Source organism: Mastomys coucha, unplaced genomic scaffold (genome assembly GCF_008632895.1).
Source record: "Mastomys coucha isolate ucsf_1 unplaced genomic scaffold, UCSF_Mcou_1 pScaffold21, whole genome shotgun sequence".
Taxonomy (NCBI): Eukaryota; Metazoa; Chordata; class Mammalia; order Rodentia; family Muridae; genus Mastomys; species Mastomys coucha.
Genome location: NW_022196904.1, coordinates 32,936,566 through 32,951,210, shown reverse-complemented (window position 1 = coordinate 32,951,210; position 14,645 = coordinate 32,936,566). Strand labels below are relative to the sequence as shown.

General features: G+C 34.1%; 2 protein-coding genes across 2 annotated transcripts in view; both read right to left on the bottom strand.

The window, feature by feature from the left end:
* The window catches only part of LOC116104086 (vomeronasal type-2 receptor 116-like), a 22,700-nt gene extending 10,056 nt beyond the window's left edge, over positions 1-12,644 (bottom strand). The window contains exons 1-4 of the mRNA XM_031390896.1: positions 12,448-12,644; positions 6,356-6,647; positions 3,841-4,653; positions 2,261-2,488 (exon numbers count right to left, since the gene is read on the bottom strand). Of these exons, the coding sequence (XP_031246756.1) occupies positions 2,261-2,488; positions 3,841-4,653; positions 6,356-6,647; positions 12,448-12,644 (1,530 nt within the window). The remainder of the gene's footprint in view (positions 1-2,260; positions 2,489-3,840; positions 4,654-6,355; positions 6,648-12,447) is intronic.
* The window catches only part of LOC116102082 (zinc finger protein 345-like), a 332,287-nt gene that overhangs the window by 121,266 nt on the left and 196,376 nt on the right, over positions 1-14,645 (bottom strand). The window lies entirely within an intron of this gene.

The window sequence follows — 14,645 nt, the reverse complement described above, 5'->3', positions numbered from 1 at the left end:
GGAATACAGGAAGAACAACCCACATTACACAAGGAACTCAAGAAGAAAGACGACCAAAAGGTGGACATCTCATTCCTCCTTAAAAGGGGGAACCAAATACCCATGGAAGGAATTGCAGAGAGCAGGGACTGAAGGAAGGGCAAGCCAGTCTAAATATAGCTATCTCCTAAGAGGTTCTGACAGTTCCTGACTAACACAGATGTAGAGGCTCACAGCCATCTATTGAACTGAGTACAGGGTCCCCAGTGAAGGAGTTAGAGAAAGGTCCAATGGAGCTAAGGTGTTTGCAGCCCCTTAGGACTAACAACAATATGAACTAACTAGTACCCTCAGATCTCCCACGGTCTCAACCACCAACCAAGAACTGCACATGGAGGGGTCTGATTGTTCTGGCAGCATGTGTATAGTAGAGGATTGCAAATTTGATCAGCAATAGGAGGAGAGGGCCTCAGCCTTGTGAAGGTTCTGTGCCCCAGTGTAGGGGAATGCCAGGGCCAGAAAGTGGGAGAGGGCAGGGTGGCAGGCATGGGGAAGTGGGAGGCAACAGGGGTTTGTTTGTGTTTGTTTCTTTGTTTTTTGGAGGGGAAACTGGGAATGGAGAAATTTACATGTAAATAAAGAAAATATCTAAAAAAAAAAAAGAAGATATGAACAGTATATAACTACTAGATTTTTGTGTTTTGACTGGCATTGAAAAGGGCAGTCCATTTCAGGGTTTTTATTTAGAATTCCCATTGACATATAAGATTATTGTGTCCAATGAATTGCTTTTGAAGTTCAACATTAATAGTTTATAGGACTTTCTTATTATACATATTCATATGGAATAAATAATTGGCATCAAAATTCAAGATATTTCTATTATAGAATTTACAGCTTGATTATAGTTTCAAAACTAAAGTATTCTTAGTACTAAAGCACAAATAACTATCACTTGATTGTCTATCAATATCTCATGCTTCAATCACTACTATTCATATAAGATATGAAGTAGGATTTCCTAGTCCTTTCACCTAGTTCCAAATCATATGTCTACCATAATGTGTTATGAAAACTTTATCCTATTATGATGTCTTAGTTTTGTTTGGTGTTGTTTTATTACTCTCCCATAGAATCCTATTATTTTTCTATTGAGAGACAGAAAGTAGGTCTGATGGAAAAGGCAGTTGGGAGGGAAATTAACTCTGATATATTTGCCAGAAAACTGAGAATTGGTCACATCCCAATAGAAGGAAGGGAAACTGTAATTAGGATATATTATGTGAGAATAACCAGCTATTTTCAATAAATAAAACAAACACAGTTTAAAAAAAAATTCTTCCTGTTCTCAGAGAATGATCTTTCTGCTATGTGTTGTGTCCTTTTGGTAGGTGTTTCTTTCAAGAATTATTCCATACATATACATGAAATGTATTGTTTAGAAATCTTCTTTATCCCTCTTATTACACATTATAATCTTTTCCTCCATTTTTTTTAATAAATAAGCTCTCCTCTTGTATGTGAATGTGTCTCCCTACCCTCTGCAGGCAACTTAAGAATGTCTTAAAAAATAAACCAGCCTCGTTGTCTTTGATTTCATTTAGAAAATGTTAAAACAAATATTGAATTATAACTGAAAATTATTTGTTGCTTTTGTCTAGTTGCTGTTATTGCTGTATTTGAGGAATTTTAATAGTCATTTCTTTGTCTGTTGTTCTAATTCTGTGTATAGGTTCCTTGGACCTTCTGTTCATCTTACTTAAAAGTGTGATGGGATTTTTAAAATTTATTTAAAAGTGATATTTCTGTGAATATGAATTTCTGAAATTGTGTTCATTTGTGAAAATATGGGTGTCCTTTTATTATATATAGAAAAACATTTTTGGATACAATGACAAGGGTTAGCAATTGTGACTCTCATTACAGTAACATTAGTTTCTCTCTATCAACACCTGTTTTTGATGTTTAAAATAAGGGAGATTACTGTGTAATAATAACAATGATATGAAGAATATTTTTTTAAATTTTCTGTGAAGAAGAGTTTTGTATTCATTAAATTTCAGAAAATGGTTCTGATATAACAAAGGTATATTTTATGCATGTTTGAAATCTTCAAAGAATTGGTAAAAATGTCAGAAATGAAAAAAAGAAATATAATACAGGAGCCTAGAAATGGTTCCTGATGTGACAACATTTTTCATTTCAATATGTTGCCATGTATCCACTTGACAGTGTTTACTGCTATGTATTGTAAATCAGTAACTTAGTATACCTTACTCACCTTTCTACTTCCTATGGACAATTCAAACATGTCTACATGTAAGTGAAAGGGTCCACCATTTGGAAAATATGGGCTGAACTTTCCTAACTTCACCTTAATCCCAAGTTGTTGTGAAAGATTCCCAAAATAAAAAATGTCATAGTCTTCCTGCAATACTACTTTATGTTTCATAGTCACTTTTTCTCCAAGAGGATTAGTGAAGTGGGTCTTTCTCAGAAAGGAGTTTACCTAAAAGAAAAATATTGCACTATAATGTATATACCATTACTTTATGTCATAAAATGTATTCTGATATCATAGTAAAGCCAATTATATTGAAAGAACAAAGGAGAGACAATGTATAATTAAAACAATGTATAATTGGATAAATAAAATTATTATAATATTCCAAGAACTTAAGTACAATCAGTGAAGACTACCAAACACAGAGAAAACCATAGAAACAAACACAGATATACAACACAGACACGCACATTAACACAGAGAGATACTTATATATTTTCCAAGTCATGCATATAGTACAGCTATACACTTACCTACACACAAATAAACATACATGTTGACACACTTATGTAAACATTCAGGCACATAAAAGACATACATATACACTCAACTAAAATCACAGATATGAAATCACAAAAATACATGCACTAGGGTACACATACAAATACACACACACATAGACAAACAGCAATACATGGGGAGAGGTTTTAATATATAAGCACCAGCCCTGAATGATATTGACACACAGAGAAACTTATACTCACATCTAATGACAAAAAGGCAGGCAAAGGCCATGCCAAGTACAAAGAAATAGACAGACACATATACAGTAAAGCAGGTACAAATACTTATATGTGCATAGAGACACTCACAAAGTACATACAATGTACACTAAGACACATACTATGACAAAAATACAAGGAAACATACACACATATATAAACAAACACACTTATAGACAGAATTTCATACCTAGAAAAAAATGTTGCTTACTTCTGTAGTCATACAGAGATAAACATGCGTGTTCAAAGGAACACAAATCTAAACAAAGATACAGAAAAAGAGTAGAACATATACAGAATGAGAAAGATACACTCACACATATAAACACATTTCTACAGATGGAACTTAAGACCAACCAGCACTATTTCTTGTTTAATTTCTCTCAGAAATCCAAGTAAGTTCTCCAGGGCCTACACTGGGGGTAGAATCACTACAGAACCCAATAAGAACTATTCTTTGAAATGATTTCCATAAAATTGTCAAATATAAAAACTCATCTTCTCATCATGGAGAAAAATTGATGAGGAAGGACCGTATATATCCAATATTGCAAAGGGTATTCTCATGGTTATTTGGGTGCTCTGTATAAAACAACACATTTTCATCTCTAATCGGTGGATTATTTTTCCATTCACATTCAGAACAATTTCTAGATTTCCTTTTTTTAAGGAAAAATGTTAAGAAATCTATCTATTTTGGAAAATATTTCCTATTTCCTAAAGTCTGGGCATCTGAGAGACTCTAAACAGCTATGCAACTGAAGACACCAAAGCTCATACAATAGAAAACTCTACCTTCAAGCAGTGAGAGATGGCTCCTTTCCCATTGTCTACTGCCTGATTATTAACCTGTTGCAGATTTATCTCATGGAGTGCATGGGCTATGGCATACACAGCATTGTATATGTTATGACTACCATCACTAAAGGCCATGTCAAACTTCTGTTCCATTAGCCAATCCAATGAGGCATTGAATGAACTGTTCTTCAGTATTTTGCAGTTAGATGCTGAGGTTTCATACTTAAAATATTTCCACTCTGGCATTAATAAATATAAATCTGTGCTTCTGAGATTGAACCATGTTTGTACAAATTTTTTAAACCCAGAAATCTCACTATGATGGTGTAGAAAAGTAAACATCCCATAGAATGTGCCATGAGTTAAGTCTGTCTTGCTGGTAGGGAAATTCCATTCTTTTGTGGTGACCCATATTCTCTGTATAACTGGAGGTTCCCATATTCTGAAGATCAAATCAATATAATTGTATGTTTCCTGATAAATGATAATAACATTTGTGGATGACATCACAATTTGGTTATAGTACATTTCAGTTTTTCGTTGAAATGAACTGTCATCGACTGAGACCATTTTCACAAAGGCAAAGCAAATTTCCTTGTTTTCACTCTGTTTTTTCAATTCTGAGAGAAATTGATTGCCTTGATCATCGTCTATGATGACAAGGCCGACCCAGTTCCAGTTGAAGTAAAGTATGAAGGAGACCATTGCCAATGCTAGAGAAGTGTCCTTTGGGGACATTTGATAGAGATAGGTATATTGTTCATTATCACTGAAGATGGAATGGAAAGGTCCATAGGTAAGTTGAAGAATCTACAACACAGAGCATCATGAGGAGTATTGCATTTGAAAATACTTGTATCCATATTTACCTACAAACAATTGATTACATGTGGCTTTTCCTCTCATCTCTGATTCAAATGAGCAAATGTAGAAGCCTGACACATCCACTTCTAATGGGAACAGCAAGCATAGCTGTTTGACAAAGATGTAACAAAATGTATTCACATGTTACAAAAACTGCCTTTCTGTCTTTTAGTTTTAGTCTTGATATCTGTGTTTTCAATGTTTGTAGGGATTTTAATACATCTACAGCTTGGGGTTATTTGACTAATATTTTCTTAAAAAGGTATTTATGCCATAATCCAGAAATACTTTTATGATTTAACAGGAAAGTCCTGTATATAATACTGATTTAGCTTTTCAGAAATGGTATTCTTATATTGCCCTACTTGAAGGTTATTCTACTACACTAGAGGTTGTGATTCACATAAAAATTCCAGAGATCTCCATTTTAGGATATGGTTCTGAAATACTCAGGCAATTTTTGCATCTGTGCCTCCTCAGGAAACAGATAATCAGATTAACATTAATTTGAAAATGTAAACTAGATTTGGCAGCCTAAAAGTGTTGGCTGCAGATCAGATTAGACAAACTCATCCTACTAAGAACTCAGGTAATTACGGGTCTAAATATATAGGACTCATAAGTTGTACCTCTTGAGGAAAATATACACAAACAAATTTAGATTGAATGCAGTTATTTAATACATACAGAGTGTCTTATAATGATGGATAAATAATCATGTGGAAAAATACGAAAGAATGAGGTGTCAGAACCCCATATCCCATCTTTCTTAGAAAAGTTCACTTGTGAAGGTCTAATCTTTTATCGTATGATTAAGAAACAAACAAACAAACAAAAAAATAAGATAAGACATAGCAATTTATTCCACAAAGATATGACATAGTCATCATATTATTAATGAAAATGACATATCATAACTATAGCAGAATGGGCCTGAAATATTTACCAGAAAGTCTAAGGGCAATTTTCACTTTAAATTCTTGGTCATACTCACAGGTAGTCAAAAGGCTAACATAACAAACTAGATTGAAAATTTTCATCCTGTCTTGTGTCACTGAAATGTCATGAGTTACCTGGCTAAGAATGGACTTTCATACCTTTGCAAAAATACTCCAGATATTTAAAAGATGGGTTATAGAGAAAAATGTTTGTTAAATTTATTTCTGTTCCATCACAGTTTATCACTGATGACTAAACTTATATCAGAAACATGATTATAAATAATAATTCTGTTATTTCACAGTTTACCAATGATAATTTAAATATGACCATGAAGAAGATAACAAATATCTAGCAACAGAAATAATATGTTCTATAATTTGGAACAACATGAATCAATCTCTACTTACTGAGATTTGTATAAATAAAGAAAACTCTGACTGCCAGTCAGTAAAGGCTGTAAGATTCTCTCTACAACCCTGCCAGACTCAATTCTTCACGGCCTCCTCTAGTCCTCCTTCTGGGTATCTGTCAGCTTCTGGAGGTGGGCTCTAGCAGAAGGCCTATCATGTTTCTGATTAGTAAGTATCCTAGAACTACATAAATTGATATAAGCATAAGTCCAACATCATCCATTAACTTTCTGAATATCTATTAAAGTTCCCCAAAGAGACATGATGTTAAGAAGTCCTGTGCTATGATAACTCACACGTGGAGATAAGAAGTTGTCCAGGTAATTCCAGAAACTTAAAGATACCTCCCAATTGGGTCCTGTAAGCAGAAACTGACACATACTCTCTTCATTACAAAAATAATTAGGGATAGGGCTTGCTTTTTTTTCATGAAATAAATAGGATATAGGTATTGCAGTTTTTCCATCACAACGGCCCAAAGTGTACTTTATAATCAAAGACATATTTGGTAAAAGATCAGGATTCCTGTTGATTTCATCCACTGAATACGCTAATGCCAAAGCATATTTGTGTTTTTTAGTTGTTTTTCTGTAAAAGAGTACAGTGTTCATTATGGACAGGTGTCTATACATGATCATTTATACCCATTAGAAGCACTATGCTATACTAGAAGTTTCTGCATCTGTCCTTTAAAGATGAGAATAACTAGCTTTTGCTGTGAGATTGGATTGACACAGAACCTGGAAAATAGAAAACACTTTAAAAGTTCATGACAGTGTGGTTTCCATAAATAAGAGATGTTGCTGACCTCATCCACAGAGAACATTTCCCACTCTGTTTTTGAGTGTTTGATCCAAAAGGTAAAGATAAAACCACAGATATTGAAAAGCAGTAATTTTAATCATGTCTTCCTTTTGAAATTATTGAGAAAATTAAAAACCATGTGGTAAGAGAAACACTAAGTTCATGACATTTTCTTGTGAAATTAACAGAATTGTTTAAGGAAGTGAAAACATGATTCATTAATGCATAATGGTTTTTCTGCAGTAACATTTGGTTCCTGTACTTACAATCACTTATAATTAGTGGCCAACATTCTTAACACATCCCCTTATATCTACCCACACCTTGTTAATTTTTTCTTTCAATTTTTTGCTGAAAGAAATTCTAAAGACTTATTTTTAAATAAATTCAAATATCAAGCACGCATTTGGTAATTAATATATGTATATGTACATGTTTGTATGTATTTGAGCAAGGATTATTTAGTTCATTAGAGGGCAATACATCCAAGTGCTTTATAAGATAGTTTACTGTAGACTATCCTCACGTCAAATGTACAGGTGTACAATTGTGCTAGGTATTTAGTGCAGAGATTAAGGGCTAGTCCCACCATTCAAGTATCGTTCTCCTACTTTCTATTTACAAAGGTATGTGATATATTCACTCTGGGTACTTCAAATAATTATAAATTAATTTATAGAAAACGTTTTTAAAAATATTTCTGGCTCTGACACACCCAGGATCAGAGGGGAGCATGAACCAACATCTGTCCCAACACTGGGAGTAACTGGGTCCAGCTTGACCTGGCATACAGGAACTACGCCAGCCCAGTGACTTGGGTTCCTTCTGGTCTGTCTGGGCTTGGGTCCAAAGCAGACCTTGGGCCCAAGCTCTGCAGCCAGTCCCACAAGACACAGAGGAAGCTCCACTCCCAGGCACTCTGACACACCCAGGATAGAGGTGAGCAGGAACCAACATCTGTCTCAACACTGGGAGTAACTGGGTCCAGCTTGACCAGGCACACAGGAACTCCACCAGCCCAGTGACTTGGGTTCCTTCCAGTATGTCTAGGTTAGTGTTCTGAGCCGACCTTGGGCACAAGCTCTGCAGCTAGTCTCCCAACTCACAGAGAAAGCCACACTCCCAGGTGATTTAAGAAGCCCAGGATCCCAGGATCCCACAATCACAGGATCACAGAGACAGCTTGACTCTGAGGAGTTCTGACACAACCAGAATCATAGGAAGGACAGGCTCCAGTCAGATTTAACAAGGGCAGGTAGCACTAAAGTTAACCAGATGGCCGGGAGCAAGCGTAAGAAAATAAACAACATACACCAAGGTCACTTGGCATCATCAGGACCCAATTCTCCCACCATAGCAAATCCTGGCCACACCATCACACTGGAAATACAAGATTCAGATATAAAATCACTTATCATGATGATGATACAGGACCTTAAGAAAGATAGAAATAGCACCCTGAAAGAAATACAGGAGAACACAGGTAAAGACCTAGAAGCTCTTAAAGAGGAAACACAAAAATCCCTTAAAGAACTACAGGAAAATACAATCAAACAGATGAAGGAAATGAGCAAATCCATCCAGAATCTAAACATGGAAATAGAAACAATAAAGAAATCAGAAAGAGAGACAACCCTGGAGATAGAAAACCTAGGAAAGAAACCAGGAGCCATAGATGCAAGCATCACCAACTGAATACAAGAGATAGAAGAGAGAATCTCAGGGGCAGAAGACACCTTAGAAAACATTGACACAACAGTCAAAGAAAATGCAAAAAGCAAAAAGCTCCTAACCCAAAACATCCAGGAAATCCAGGATGCACTGAGAAGACCAAACCTGAGGATAATTGGTATAGAAGAGAGCGAAGACTCCCAATGTAATGGGCCAGTAAATAACTACACCCTAGAAGAAGCAAGAAAGTAATCTTTCAACAAATCCACACAAACCTAATTTCACCTCTTTCAACAAAAACAACAGGAAGTGAGAATTACTTAATATATTAATTTAAAAATTAATATGACCAACATATCCTAATCAATTGAAATCCAATAATATGAGGAATTGGAAATTTGTTGATTGTCATCCAATGATCTCTGTAATTTGGTAATTATAGAAATAGGTCCAACATTGTAAAATCTATATACACTGTCAGCTTGTTTGTTTGTGACAGTGTCTTGCTGTGTACAACATAAAGGTCTTAAAATCTTGCTTCTCCTATCTCAGCCTCTCTATTAGTAGCATTGTTTATTTCATGTTTTTACAGTATACTATGGTTTTCAGAAGAGCTTATGTATTTAAAAAGTATTTATATACTCAAAAGAAACATAGACAATTAATAGGGAGGTGGCTTGTAAGAGAACAACAAAGTGAGATTGAATTCTTTGCTTGACATTTGTAACTCTTGTATCAAGTTTGAAGAAGAGGACTTTATAAGTTACTCTTTCTCTGAGATGAATGCTTTTCCAAATTATCACAGCTAATGAGCCAAATTCTTACCCTCACCTAATGTCTGTGCCACCCTCCAAGCAGAACCATTGTTCATTGAAACAGTTGTCAAATGACTTTATGGATAGATCATCTTAATACCTACACCATTTCTTAAATGAATGTAACCTGTTCTCTGTGGGCTGAGAATGAAGTCACTCACTCAAGTCAAATAGTTTTGACCATAGGAAGAAGTATGTACCCAAAAATCATGCCTACAATTCATTTCTTGATGCAGCAGAACTATCAACTCTCAGCTTAACTACAATGGAGGTAAAATCCTTTGGTGATGTGAGAGTAATTGAAATACAGCCTTATTGCAATGAAACCCAATGTCTAAAAATTGTTCTTATTTTGGGCTTGTACCACAATAAGAGCCAAGATTTTAAACTCTACTAAATACAAAACAAAGAAAAAGACTTTATACATTTATGTTCATTTAAGAAAATACTAGTAGTGATGTATTACTTTTAAGTATACAGCTAATATGTTTGGAGTTATTTAAAATTTATATTGAGAAAAATGTATTTTCATTATTGCTGTAGACGAGCATCTACATAGGACTGTTAAATCGATTGTTGTTTTATATCAAACAACTTTTATAATACTTATTTTTATTGTTATAATATTTTATAAATTTTGAGGAATATGATAAAAAGATTGTAGGTATTGAAGGGGGGTTCTGGGTGGAGTTGGGGTACAAAAGGAAAACAATAATTTGATTTAATTCTATTTACTTAAAATATGTTTTTAAATGTTAACAACTTCAGATAAACTGAAATCATGTAACTTTTCTCATCATAATGCAATAAAAGTTAAAAAAGAGAAAGATTCTACATATACATGAAGTATATTACTTATTAATGAAGTAGAATAATATTTATGTAAAATCAATGAAACCGAAGGTCATCTTGTTAAGTGAAATGACACAAATTTATAAAGGCAAAATTGATCATGCCCTTTATTTCCTTCTCACAAGAATACTAGATTTTATATCATTATAAAATTATAGATGTATATATTTTATCAAAATAGTTATTATAGCTATATTTTATAAAAATTTTGCTGATCCTTTAAAACAATGTATAAGCTTATGCAATATAGTATGCATTAAATATACAAATTATATAATCTATAAGTAGTATATATCTGAAATTAAATATGATATTTGAAATGTTATAAATATATATTAAAAATAAAAATGGAGTAAGTCGTCCATATGGAAATAGATGCAGCTGTTTTTAAAAAAATAAATTAAAAAAATAAACACTAAACATATGCCTATATATTTAATGACTAAATTGAAGTAAGTACAATCAGGTTTTCAGTAAAAATTATACCCCTGTTTTGTTTAATTCTACACTCTATGAAATAGGCCATTGTAAAATATTCTTTATTACAACACACAAAAAAATTAATTAAATTTTTACTAATACACAAAAGAAATTTGAGAGTAGAGCTTGTGCAATGCTCAAACTAATTCCTACAACTATACTTTAGGAAACAACAGTTACTCAAGCTGTCTGTGTAGCCTAGAAGTCTAAAGGGCTGTGTTTTAAAACAACAATCAGCAATCCACAAAAATGGCTATTGATACCACATTGGTAACATGTGCACTAATATTTACTAAAATTACTGACAGAAGTTCCATAAGATATAAATAACTTAAAAGGGTCAGAGATTAACCGACTTAGACATGAAAAGAGAAGACATATTTCTTAAATGATGAGCAAAAAACTAATAAACTATTTTTTTATTTATTAGATATTTTCTTTATTTACATGTAAATTTCTCCATTCCCTGTTTCCCCTCCAAAAAACAAAGAAACAAACAAAAACAACAAAAACAAACCCCTGTGGCCTCCCCCTTCCCCATGCCTGCCACCCCACCCTTTCCCACTTATTGGCCCTGGCATTCCCCTACACTGGGGCACAGAACCTTCACAGGGCCGAGGTCCTCTCCTCCTATTGATGATCAAATTGCAATCCTCTACTATACACATACTGCCAGAACATTCAGTCCCCTCCATGTGTAGTCCTTGGTTGGTGGTTGAGACACTGAGGGCTCTGAGGGTACTAGTTAGTTCATATTGTTGTTCGTCCTAAGGTGCTGCAAACCTCTCAGTTCCATTGGTCCTTTCTCTAACTCCTTCGCTGGGGACCCTTAATAGACAACTCTTGTATCACTGTTCTGAAATGTTCCAACTCTCCCACACCACTACTGTGACCCATGCCAGTGACAAGGGATATAAGCAGTCACTACTGTTATTGATAGCCTCACTATTCAAGGAATGTAAACATATTGTTGGATTCCATATCTTCCACATATGTTTTAATCTAAAGAGAGAGTGCTGAACTGAACTTTATAAAGCTTAAAAGCCAGTGATTATACACAAACTCTATGAAGCACGAAGCTACAGGTCTTTTGGATTTTATCTTTTAAAACACTCGGATGTCTTGACCCATCATGCCCTAAATATTCTTTGCTCATATATATACAAAAATATCCATCCTGGCATTCATATGAAGTATGAATTTCTGAGTGTAAATATCTCCTCTTTCCAAACCTAATGATGCTATAGAAGGCAAGATCTGACCACATGCAATGATCTTGAGAGAGTAAGTTTGTATGTATGTAAAGTTCCTGATAACTATATGTGCCGTGAGTATTACTGGATCCAGAAAATGCTCTAGGAGCAACATACTTATGAAATGACTTTCAGCAGAGTTTATGACCATTTTTTACATATACTTGGATTAAAACACAATGAAATATTATGGATCAATTTCAATAATTCATCACTGTCTAGAGTGCAATATAAACTGTTAATGGGAGGGCTTTATGTGAAGGATCAGTGAAGGTATTCCTTTATTCCTTTATCCTTAAGCATCCAGTCAGAAGCCACGTAGAAGAAAACTGAAACCTTCACTGGATTAATTAAGGGGGAAAATAGGATTTAATCTGTAAAGTAATTATAGTTGTTTCTTGGTTGTCAAACTTAAAACAGGACACAGGACTCAAGGATTTGCCTAATCTTCATCCTCAGAGCACTCATGAAATATTCAAGTTGTCATTTACATGGAAAATACAAATCACTTACAGGACATTCAGAGTCTGGTTGAAATAATCTTTCCCAATAGGTGTCTGAACTGCTGCAAGGATGAAGGAACAAGTCATCCCCAAATCTTCATCCTTGACTTCATTCACATGTATTCTCCAAAAGCACCTGGGATCAATGAAATTGACCATGAGGAATGGGATGTTAAGGAGGAAGAAGACTCCCCTTAAAATGAACATATTTTTCCTGCCTTAAACCTGGGCAGTGTGGATTGTGAAGTGCCATGCACATCAAATTACTATCAGCTTTTATTTCTCTGGTGAAAGGAGAAGTTTGTTTCATATTCATGACTCATTTTATTTTCAGATTGCTCCTGAGCCCTGGAGGAAACTTAAATACTTCTTCCCTGGGGCTCGGCAACTGGTGTCCACAGCCCATGTAATAAACACAGGTCGGTAAATACTTAGGAGGATAATTCATTCTCTGGATGCATGAAATCACTCATGTTTGTGAATGCATTGAAGGAAGCCCTTCTGTTCAAGTTTGTTCCTTAGAAAGTTTCAACAATCTGATTATATGAACACAATTAAAAATTACATCAGTGGATTGTATGAGATGATTCACAGTGAGACATGCAGTAATAGTACAATTGGAGCTACAGAGATCACACAGGACACTGGATTACAAAGTCCAAGTCAGCGAGAGGCAGTCTCATGTTTATAGTCACTGAGACCCTCAGACCTTATAGTTTATGGACTATGTCACAGAACTGATAGTTAAGAATATCTAAATAACGCCATCCATTGTCTTGAGAATCAATAAATACATTAAGCCCCAAAATATACTTATTTCAGCTCTATCCAAAATTATATACTTCTTCACAGATCCACAGTTAATTTACATGGTAAACACTGAGTTTTAAAGGTTCAACAATATCCAGAGAGAACCCCATGCTGTGTCCTTTATTTCCAATACAACAAAAAGTTACTCTACCTTCCAAAAATTCATTAGTAATGGAAAAGTAATTTCAATATTTGAAATCCAATTTATTATCTACTTCCCATACTCTCATTTTTTTCAATTTACTAACTCATGCTGAACCATCTCTTGTACATTATGTTTGTTTTCCTGCATTGTTTTGGTCATTTTACCTTGTGGTAGTGGCCGTGAAGACGTCTTGTTTAAAAAAATAGCTTCTTAGTATCTTAGAAACAAATAATGACTGTGAAGGTACACTGTGTTTCAGTGTGTAAACTTTTCTTATACATTCTAGCCATATTTTTTTGATTGCTTTCTAGAGTCAACACCGACTATCTGAGAATTTACTGAATATTGTCCAGCCATGACCCTGTTTCATTGGGTTTGGACTGAAAGACAGCAGAATATATGTAGGCAAGAATTCATGGGTTTGTATGAAGATATGCCCCATGTTGTGTTTGAATGACACAAACAATTTAGAGTTTTGCACTGGATATTTCTGTATTATGTAAAAGTCACCATTTTTCCTATGTATGAATTCTGGATCTGTGATAAGTGCAGAGTCTAGAGACTTGTATCTAGAGGAATGATAATGGAACAGACTTCCATGAGAATATGGAGGAAAATTATTTTTCAAGAGTGCAAATGAAATTTCCAGTAATTCATATTTGGTAAAGATTTTTTGTTTAAAAATTATTATTTCTTTTAAAATACCATACATTATTGTGTGCTTCATTACAGCACAAATATAGCATGTAATTTGCTGGTATCTGCACCTCCCTGACCTATTTCAGTAGCCCATCTTGCCACTGACTCTTTCCTCAGATCCATCAATCTCCTTCTCCCTTCCAGACATTCTGTGTGCATGCCATTCAAGAATGATATCTTTGTTTATATTTTCTTATTTTGTTTGTTTGTTTATTTTTTCATTTTTAAGGTTTTATTGCATTATGAGGAGAAAACTTACATGATTTCAATTTATTTGAATTTTTTAACATTTAAAAACATATTTTAAGGAAATAGAATTAAATCATATTCTTATTTCCCTTTTGTACCCCAATGCCTCCCAGAGCCCCTTTCAAAACCTACAATATCTTTTTTAGTTATATTCTTTAAAATTTGTTAAATATTGTAACAATAAAAATGAGTGTTATAAAAGTTGTTTGATATGAAACCACAATCAATTTAAAAGTCTTTTTATTTTATTTTTATTTTTTTTATTTTTTTTTTAGATATTTTCTTTATTTACATGTAAATTTCTC